The 10,959-nt window shown below is 43.9% G+C and overlaps 1 protein-coding gene across 1 annotated transcript in view; it reads left to right on the forward strand.

The window, feature by feature from the left end:
- LOC126267057 (chymotrypsin BI-like) overlaps window positions 1–10,292 on the forward strand; it is a 76,661-nt gene extending 66,369 nt beyond the window's left edge. Inside the window, exon 6 of the mRNA XM_049971896.1 lies at window positions 9,984–10,292. Within this exon, the coding sequence (XP_049827853.1) occupies window positions 9,984–10,136 (153 nt within the window). The 3' untranslated portion in view covers window positions 10,137–10,292. The remainder of the gene's footprint in view (window positions 1–9,983) is intronic.
- Window positions 10,293–10,959: the final 667 nt, after the last annotated feature.

A 10,959-nucleotide genomic window follows, 5' to 3' on the forward strand; every position in this document is an offset into this window, starting at 1 on the left:
GGGGATTTTGATTCTAATGGCTAATAGTGTGCGCCATGCAGGTCTGCCTTGTTACATAGGTGTCTGTAACATGAAGATTCAGGTTTTTACAGTCGCCAGCTAACTCACTAGCATAATGCTATCGAGCTTGAATGGAGCTCTTTGGATCGAAGTATGTTCCAAAGGATTGCAGCTCAAGCATCAACAGACTGGACCATTGATGATCTGCAGAAACAGCTGACCATGTTGCAAAGACTGATACTCTACACAGATAACCATTGTTCACCTTTTGTTACCAACACAAGCTACAACATTACGTTTTTATGTTTTCCACCCTTCAGACAGACAGACATATTAAATGCCACTAACAGATAGTGGCCGTTCTTTTTCAGCCTAGCTTGTGTCGTGAAATAGCAAAGAGCGTGTGTGCAGACTATCTAGGAATACGCCGTCTATTGCCGTATTATAGCGAACTGTAGACTGTGGTTCCCAGTGAAGCACATACATATGTCTGTGTGTGTGTGTGTGTGTGTGTGTGTGATGTAACTGTAACTGTAACTGTAATCGGTGCTGTGAACTAATGTATGTCCCAAAGTTACTGTATTGAATTCCTTTAAACAGTAGTAAGATGCAACATTTCGGTGCCGAAACGTGGGATCATATGAGGTGGTTAATAATTACAGCAGCACATTCAAGAGGGTGCAACACCGACTTTTTTTTTCTTTTTGTTCTTTATTGTATTTCAATTCCCCGTCTGGGCGGGCTGGCAGCAGCATATGTACTGCTCTTCAGCCGAAAGACATAAAACATACAATGGAAGACATTTAAAAATAACAGAAAGGAGAAAACATGGTGTATATAGATATAAAAAAGGGGGGACATTATGGAAGAAAATAGAAAAAAAGGGGCGACTGTAAAATGGAGATAGAAACCGTAAAAAAGTAGTGCACACAAAAAACCAAACACTGGGACAGCTAAAAGAACACAAGGCGAAGTATGACTGGAGCACAAAAGTATCAACAGACGGTGTAGCACATAATAATCACTGACAGGAGCACTATGTACAAGTCCAGCACACAATTAAAACCACACCTCTCAATGCAGAGGAGAACAGCACCAAATATAAGCACCAAATTCACAAATCTTTAACATAATGCAGCGCGTCAGCAACCGTGAAATATACAGAAAATAAACATTTTTATTCTTTTTTTTTCAGCTTTCAGTTGCAAGGTAATTTTTACTCGTTTACCTAGGTTTCGATTTCAGTAATAGAATCTTCTTCAGAAGAAAAAATTAAATTATTTTGAGAGCTAAACACTGGCCATGTCACAGATTAAAGATTGAAACAAAGACACAATCATAAGATTATGTCTGTCAAAATTAACCATTAAGGCGAACGTAGATGGAGCTACGCCAGCCAGAAATAAGGACCACACCTTGCAACTGAAGGCTGAAAAAATTGTTTATTTTCTGCACAAGCACCAAACACAACACTGACGTAGTACACTGATGACGATGAGCAAAACGGGGGATCCGCCAGGTGCATAGAGATGAGGGAGAAGGGAAGAAGGGAGGGAGAGGAAGAGAAGAGGGGCAAACAGGCGGGAGCGCAATGAAGAGGGCTGGGGAGGGAAGGACGTGGCAGGGAAAGAGGTGAGGATGGCGCACAGGGTCGGGGGAGGGGTGGGGGGGGGGGGGGAAGGAGGAAAATCAGCTCTGGGAGAAGGAGGAGAGAGGAGTAGGAGGGTAACAAGCCCAGGTTACAGATGGAAGGAAGGGTATATGTCATGGCGAAGTTCAATATCCGGGAATGGGAGATGCTTGAAATTGCCCTGATGAAGGAAATGGAGGGTGTGGAGGTGGAGAGAGGGAGAGATACAGCGATAGAGGCATGGCAATGGGTGACGGGCAGAGAGGAAGGAGGAAACCAGGGGCTTGGAGGGATCAAGCCTGCAGACAGTGTAAAGGATGCGGAGATGTTGGTGGAAAAGGAGGAGGTGGGGGAAGGGGATTAGGTCACACAGGAGCCGTGTGGAGGAAGGAAGGTGGATACGGAAGGAAGAGCAGAGCGCATGGCGTTCAAGGATTTGGACGGCCTTGTAAAAGCAGGTAGGTGCAGAGATCGAGGGAGTTCTGGCATAACAGAGGAGAGGACGGATGAGATATTTGTAGGTGTGGAGGATGATGGAAGGATGAAATCCCCATGTCCGGCCAGACAGGAGTTCCAGGAGGTGGAGGCGGGAATAGGCTTTCTGCTGGATGGTCAGGAGTTTGAGAGTTCCAGGAGAGCTGACAGTTGAGGGTCATGCTAAGGTATCTCAGGGTGAGAGTGTCGACGAAGAAGATTTCCAGCGACTTAAATATCTAATTTAGATCAGGCCACAACACGTTCAGCTAATGCAAATTAGTCACAGACTTGCTTTACTGCACTCGAACTGATATTACTGATACACTCTTGTTGTTTATGATGTTATTTGATGCAGGCATTTTAGTGACAGAGCAATATTGTCCAGTTGGCATATTATTGCATAGTAAAAAGATAACTTATCATACTACTAGACAGTGGCGCCATCTCTCAGCGGCTGCCTGTTACAGCGATACAGATATATCCTCACGGTATAAGCAAGAACCACTCTTCATGACGCACACAGCAACCTTGATTCTCCCCAAATTGTGACGACAGCGAACAAATCTGCACTCAAACACTGAGGATTTCCTGAGACAGATAAACACAGTTGATGTTTTCATACCGGCAGGGGAATTGGACGCTGTCAACTTTGCCTGCAGAAACCCCTAGAAAAGGTGATCACACTCAGTGACTAAGTGCAAGATCTGTTGGATTACACTGAATGCGAGGCAGGCCAGAAAGTTGTGACAACTGTACCAACAAATGCAAACACGCTATCTGAAGGTGAAAGGGGTTCTCGGAGGAGCACGTTCAGGTGGTAGAAATACAGGTGATACTCATTTGCCAACCTCAAAAGCGCACCATGACGCCTCCACAGATGTGAAGTTGCCTACCACCAAACTGCATCCTAATTGATGTGTCATGGAAGCATGGGCTCGATTCTGGGAGCAGTTCATTCCTTCCAAAGATGAAAATCCGACATTGTCTATTATTAATCAGCATATATTCCTCTGTGGCGACCTAGATAAGTAACATAAGGACATGGCCGATGGGACTGTTATTAGAAGACGATGCCTGATTTCAAATCCAAATGAAGCAACGTAAACAGAGTTATCCAAAGCCTCCTAGACGCCTCGGAGAACCTTAAAGCTCCTACTTCATGCACTCCAGAAGCTCTCAACACCATCTACATTGACTGCCATAAGCATATTCATGCACAATGAGCACTAGAAGAGGACGTGGATTCTTTTAGATTTCTCGCTGCCAAACATCTATATGCATTCTCACAGGATATTTGCACACACTGGCTTATCCATGCATGAAGGCAAAAGATCCAAGAAGGAAATCTCACACACCTCATGGAGCGTCTACAGGAAGAGGTTGATGGAACATACAACATACGTGAAGATACTGTTCCACCAGGGAATCGTGTAGGCTACACATGGTATTCGCATCTCATGTGAAGGTTAGAACTACGGGTGACAAGAGGAGGAAACAATAATGATACGTCTGCGTAAGCAGAAGAAACTAACGATCAAAATCCGAAACAATTTATTGGACTGTTCAATTAACCAAAACAATTTCTCCAAGTATAACTCCAACACAAAACAGTGATCCGTCTTCGAATCACAACTGCATACAAGAATAAGATAGAAAACAACTGAAATAATCTCCTACTAGTCTCCGCCAGAGACTTCTCCGATAAACCAAGCCTAATCCAGAGATCAGAGACAAGATCCAAGCCGGGCTGCCAGGGCGGCAGCTATCCAAGTCTGCTGGCGGTCGATGAACTGCCGATGTGCGGCCGAGCGCCGGCCTTTATAGCGCTTCGGCGGATCGGAACTATTTTCCATCACGCGGTTGTCGTGTGATAATAGTTCCGGGATCTGCAGAGACCTCTTCCTTATGTTTATGTGGGCCGGTAGTGGCCCCTGGTGGCCGCTGGTGTCTTTGCTGTGTTGTTGTTGTGGTTGTGGTTGTTGGTTCAAATGGTTCAAATGGCTCTGAGCACTATGGGACTTAACATCGATGGTCATCGGTCCCCTATAACTTAGAACTACTTAAACCTAACTAACCTAAGGACATCACACAACACCCAGCCATCACGAGGCAGAGAAAATCCCTGACCCAGCCGGGAATCGAACCCGGGAACCCGGGCGTGGGAAGCGAGAACGCTACCGCACGACCACGAGATGCGGGCTGTGGTTGTTGCTGTGGCCGTTCATTAATATTGCCTGTCGGTTGTGTAGTGCTTCGGTGTGCCTGCGATGGCGGGCAACCCGCGGCTGCAGGCTGTCAGTTTGGTTGTTGATACTCTAGGCGCCATGATGTCTGGTGTAGAAGGCCACAGCAAATAAAATTCAGTAGCCTTTTGTGTGTAATGCAGTGATGGGAACACTGGAGCCAAAACTGACTAAAGCGTGCAAGCTTACAGGCTAGAACACAATCGCGAAGGAAACGAACTGCTGCGCCTTATTCCTTAGACGTTGTCACAACTACGATCAGTGCTTCAAACGGAGAAAGGCATCCTGTATGAAATGTAAAGGCAGTAACCACATTTCTTTCCGCAACAGCCACATCATGGCAGGGAGCAAGGTTGAAACGACTTCCTCTTTTACGTATCTGCAAACTGCTCATGTGAATATCAGATAAATGATCGGTAAGACCGGTATTGACCGTTTACTGACTGAATAACACAACTTAGTCTGGTGGTAACCAGATTTGAGTGATCCTGCACTTCAACCCTCTCAAGGAGGAAGGCTGATTTTGATATCATGGGCACCATGAACTCCCACATACACGGTCAAGTCACATTGATGTGAATACCTACCAAAACCGTGAATGACAATCTCTTGCAGTGCGAACGTGCAGGAAGACACTCAGTGACGTTTTGGAAGTTACCGGCAGGAATGTAGAGCCATGCCGACTTCATTGCTGTGGCCAGCTGCGCTAGGTTTCTCGGTTGGAGATCCACGGCGCGACCAGGCCGATCGAAGTGGCCTCACAGATTCTCGATTGGGTTTTAATCTGGGAGTTTGGTGGCCAGGCGAGTACGGTAAACTCATCCTGGTGCTCTTCACAACATGAACATACACTTTGCAGTGTCTCCTAGTGGATACAATCGTGACGACGAAAGGACAAACTGCTAGTAGCCGTAGACATGGTCCCCAAAGATAGATGCATACTTATGTTGATCCATTGCGCCTTGCAGAATGACGAGATCACGCAGGGAATTCCCCAGATCATAATCCCCCTCCCCGACCTGGACTTTTCCAACGGTTGTTCCAGGGTGTTTTCTTTCAGACGTTTCACGACGCTGAAACATAATACGTGATTCATCTGAAAAGGCAGGCTGTCGCCACTCAGTGGACTTCCTGTTCCAGTTTTTTCGTGCGAATTCGAGACTTCGTCGCCGATGAACAGCAGTTAACATGGGCGCATGAACCAAGCACCCGCTGTGGGGGCCCATACGCAGCTACGTTCGCTGAAGATTCGTTGAGGATACATTGCTTGTAGTCCTTTTAATTAATTTCATTAATTCGTAATGAAATAATCACAGAACAAAGTTACAATCCACAAAACGTGAACGAGTTGTGTCAGGAGGTGGAAGAATTATACCAGAAAGTCCACAATCCCTCGCAAAGTCGTTATCAGCGCAGTAACTAATAGTCCGTTTGGCAAGCCGTAGTCTAATCCAGTAGAGAGATACCAGAGAGCAGTAGCAGATTACGAGGATGATTTCAACAGCCTTCACTTGGTGAACAACCTATTGGAGCTGTCAGTCGCTGCATAAAAAGGCCTTCTGGTCTCTCGGTGCCAGCATTGGATAACTGCTGGGAGCGCACACAGCCTATACTGAGTTGCCGGAATCCGTCCTTGACTCGATAACATCGATATCTTCTACGGTGGGATCAACTTCGTTATCTGGGAAAGATACAGGCAGGTCTACTGCAAACTCTTTCTGAAGTGTGCAGCAACTTATACTTTCAGAATCTATACATTTCCATTGATAATTCACTTTAGTAGCCACTGTACAAATCTTTTCACCACTATACCACATTTCGATCCTTACGCAACGGGCACCTGTTCGGACTGTAATTTGGCATACTACTACCCGAGCAGTGTTTTCATTACGTGTGCATCATGTAAACTGCTGAAAATGACTGAATTAAAATTAGGGGTAGAGCTAATAATTATATCTTACAGAGGATTAGGCAATTAGCCTTTGTACAAGGGCAATTCTGAAAGGAAGATAGGTCGCGAATGAAAACCACAGTGAAACACAGACGTATTGAGCAGAATCTCTAGTATGCCCATAGGAAGCGTCGCGTCGTTCTCCTCTGTCATGAGTACAGTGAATGCATAAAGATGCCTAGAAAGTAGTGTCTCCTGCAGAGTATGGATGCCCACCAGGAGCTTTCGCATGATTTTACGCAACCCCACATAATGTCACTGTAATGCATTCCCTTCCTTAACACAGTTCTAGACTGCACAATGCAGGGACAATGAGGACGCTCCTGTAGCGTTTTCAGTGGGAAATGTTAAATCACCAATTGTACAGCCTGGACTTGGTTCCCTCTAATTTTCATTCCTGCTCACATTAACGACCTTGTCGTGAGATCACCGAAGTTAAGCGCTGTTGGGCGTGGCCAGCACTCGGATGGGTGACCATCCAGCCGCCATGCGCTGTTGCCATTTTTCGGGGTGCACTCAGCCTCGTGATACCAATTGAGGAGCTACTCAACCGAATAGCAGCGGCTTCGGTCAAGAAAACCATCATAACGACCGGGAGAGCGGTGTGCTGACCACACGCCCCTCCTATCCGCATCCTCCTTGGAGGATGACACGGCGGTCGGATGGTCCCGGTAGGCCACTCGTGGCCTGAAGACGGAGTTCTCACATGAACAGCTGGCTATAAAGACGATATTTTGGCACAGACAACGAGTTGCTGTCCAGCATAGCAAATTGTCGGAAAGCACAGGGGGCTGCCATCGATGAATAGGGTAATGGAAAGTTAGTAAAACGCTAATACAGATGTATAGGTCGGAAGGGCGACTGTGTAGAGGAGCACCTGGTAGATGTAGTTAACTGTCGGAAATGAAACAGTTTTGATTTTCACTGGGGTTTCTATTTTCCGACAGATCTTTCCTTGCTTTCCAAATAGCCCTCGTAAATCCCAATGTCCAATCTAGAAGTTCGAACCTTGCAGCTCTTAGCACCTACAGGTACCATTTTGATGATGATTTCGTGGAAATCAGATTTCAGTGTAGTTCACCAACGCGCACTTCGGACTGTTTGGTGGGTAAAAGATGGCAACCACTCATCTAAATGAGTCACAGATGACACAAACACTGAGTCTAAATGACACTGTTGACTGTAGACCTTGATGAGTCACAGATGACACAAACACTGAGTCTAAATGACACTGTTGACTGTAGACCTTGATGAGTCACAGATGACACAAACACTGAGTCTAAATGACACTGTTGACTGTAGACCTTGATGAGTCACAGATGACACAAACACTGAGTCTAAATGACACTGTTGACTGTAGACCTTGATGGCACATGATCGCTCTAGCTGGTCGTCCTTGTTAGAGACTCTTAAGATTCTGAAGCACACGGATCTGGACTGATTCGGTAAAGCCCAGATGAAAGTAACTGTCTTTTTCAGTTCACACCTAAATTTTTTATTTCATGTTAAACAACATACCGTATGAGTAAAGAATCAACATGGACTGAAATTTCTAAATTTTCTGTGGATGCAGTGATTATTTCTACTTAAAAGGAGGACTCTATGATGGACCTACTTTGTTTTTTACACCGGATTCTCAACTGACAGTTGCTCGTCAGAAGGAAGCGTTTTTTAAAATTTTCTTATCGCCATAATTTTCTAACATGTACTCAAAGAAAGACTAATGATTCCAATACGAAAGTACGTAGCCGGCCGGAGTGGCCGTGCGGTTCTAGGCTGGAACCGAGCGACTGCTACGGTTGAAGGTTCGAATCCTGCCTCGGGAATGGATGTATGTGCTGTCCTTAGGTTAGTTAGGTATAATTAGTTCTAAGTTCTAGGAGACTGATGACCTCAGAAGTTAAGTTCCATAGTGCTCGGAGCCTTTGAACAAAAGTACATTGATAATAAATAACACAAACACCAGATCTCGGACGTGGATGATGCTTTGTGAATCTGACAATATTTCTTTGAGGCCAGTGCTCAGTACCGTCAAGCGGTGTCTGCCAGTTACTTATGGTATTTACCAACTGCTGGCGTCTTCGTGGTGATGGTCTTGTTGTGAAGGCCTCATGTGAAAGTTGTGCAGTCGGATGACAATCTGAATCAGCTGCCTCGAAGAAATACTGTGAGATTTATAAAACGTGATCAGCCGGCAAAGCCGGTAGTGTTATATTTAACATACCCACAGGGAAAGCCTGAGCAGTCACACAATAAACCCTCTGTTTAAATTCGCCGCGTATTCAATCTGGAATACTGGTATGTAAAAGATACAGGAATTACAGAACTTTGTGGTGTGGTGGTTGGAAAGTGCTGCCATGTTGAGATGCGAACTGACCAGCCTTAGTCTGAAATATATTATTCTTGTGATGTGACTATCGTTTAGTTGATTATTTACTGACAATGCCTGTTACGATTGCCTGCACATTTTTTTTCTATATCTCAGTCTAAAGGACGATTTACCATGAACTGTGACGGTCCTATTACAGCTCCTCAAGATACACTCGATGTTACTTCCACTTCTCTCAGTGCGTGGCCATTGATAAGGACGTACTGAGCTCCATTTGCTAGCAATGGTTCAGTCCTGTTACATGCCTACACATCTGATTCAGAAGAACGTATTTTGTTTATGTGACGGTATTAAGGGCGTAGGATGTCAAACTGGCCGACATGGAGCAGGAGAGGCGCCATAGGACATTTTATTTTCTACTGTCTATTCTTTTACAAATAAATTCATAAAACTTTGTCAGCATGACCAGGAAGGATTCAAGATTCACACTCATAGCAGTCGAAGTGCAAAAACATAACAAAATATTTTTTTTTTAGGTATGAAATTTCACCATTTTTTCACTTTCTGTTGGCTGCATTTGTTTCTATAGGTACATTTTTCTTCACAAGAGATTCTTTGATGAGAGATTCTTTGATGAATTTTAGACATCATACAAACCATACTTACAGGTGTATGAAACTCTAGAATTTTCCAAATCTATAAAAAACTGTGGTAAAAATTGAGATAATTTTCTACAAAATTTGATTTTTTTCTAAACATAAAGTTTAAAATGTAACAGCTCATTATTTTTTTCAAAAAATAAATAGATTTTAGAGTTTCAGACACCTGTAAGTATTCTTTATGTGCTGTGCAAAATTCATTGAACAGTCTCTCTTACTTATGAAGGAAAGTGTACCTATAGCAACAAATGCAGCCAATAGTAAGTGAAAAAATGATGAAATTCACATGTAAAAAAATTATTTTGTTATGTTTTTGAACTTCCGCTGCTACGAGTGTGAATCCTGAATTCGTCCTGGTCATTTTATGAATTTACTTGTAAAAGTATAGACAGTAGAAATTAAAATGTCCTCTGGTGCCTCTCCTGCTCCAAGTCAGCCCGTTTGACGTCCTACCCCCCCTTAAATAACTTTGTCAAAGATTTTGTGATTCTAGTGCACAAAGGACCACTACCTGAGGAATCCAATAGGTTTTACATGTACCATACTTTGTTGCATTTTTAAAACCCATTTTTAGTCTGAATTTACTGTTGCTGTGTGAAGGTTGAACTGCAGTGTGCCTAACGCTCTAAGATCTGTCGTGATAGCTTTATTGCCTGCTTGCATACCCGTAATAAACATTTTTTTTCTTTTTCAGGGAGATTCAGGAGGTCCCCTCATAGCAAATGGCCAGCAGATCGGAATAGTCTCATGGTCCGAGAAGCCCTGCGCCTCCGAAGGCTTACCTGGAGTCTTCACAGAAGTTTCGTACTTCATCGATTGGATCAGCGAGCATATATCCACCAAGTAACAGCCAACGTCGATAAACATATCGAAGTTTATGTTCGATACCCGCTGATTTAATGTCCGCACGACTCCAACAATACCAGCGAGGAATACGGTGTTACAGATCGTGCAACATGGAGGAAGACATTAACCTAGTGTGCAGCACTGCACAACCCTGTCAGTCCAGAAAATTTCAAGACTGGATTAATAATAATAATAATAATAATAATAATAATAATAATAATAATAAAAGAGAAAAATTTTAAGATGGTGGTTTTAATTTCAGCTGTGCTACGTAGTTCCTCCTCACTTGAATGCGACGCATACAACGTTTATACGACTGTGTAAAATTGTTAGAAAAGTCTTTCTTTGGAATGTCGTTCAACTCGCGCGTCGCACTGGCTTGAAAGTCGGTTATGTTGTCAAAGCGCTGACCCTTCTTGTGGATTTCTGCATTTTATCATATTGCAGTAGCTTCGCACTGATAACACCAAATCTCGTCACAGATTATGATTTTTTCCATAAAAGAATTGCCCGCGTTTTTCATTTCAATCAATTCGTGGCCTTTGTCTTTGTTTGGGTACCAAAGTGTGTCGCATAAATTTTGCAAACATTTTCCTCTCCCTCCAAACATCCTGAAGAATCTCTTGACCACTTGATTTAGAGCTCTTGCTGCACTGTGATTTGTGACACAACAACATTGACACACTACAGCCATACGTCCACCACCTAACACTGCCTGCGCACAACTAACTCGACTACTCCCAATTTTCGTCTGTTGTTTACAGTTGGCAGTTCACACTTATACGGCGGGAATAAATCTGTCTCGGAACTTTTAGGATGGACGG

The sequence above is a fragment of the Schistocerca gregaria genome, chromosome 4 (assembly GCF_023897955.1).
Source record: "Schistocerca gregaria isolate iqSchGreg1 chromosome 4, iqSchGreg1.2, whole genome shotgun sequence".
Lineage (NCBI taxonomy): Eukaryota > Metazoa > Arthropoda > Insecta > Orthoptera > Acrididae > Schistocerca > Schistocerca gregaria.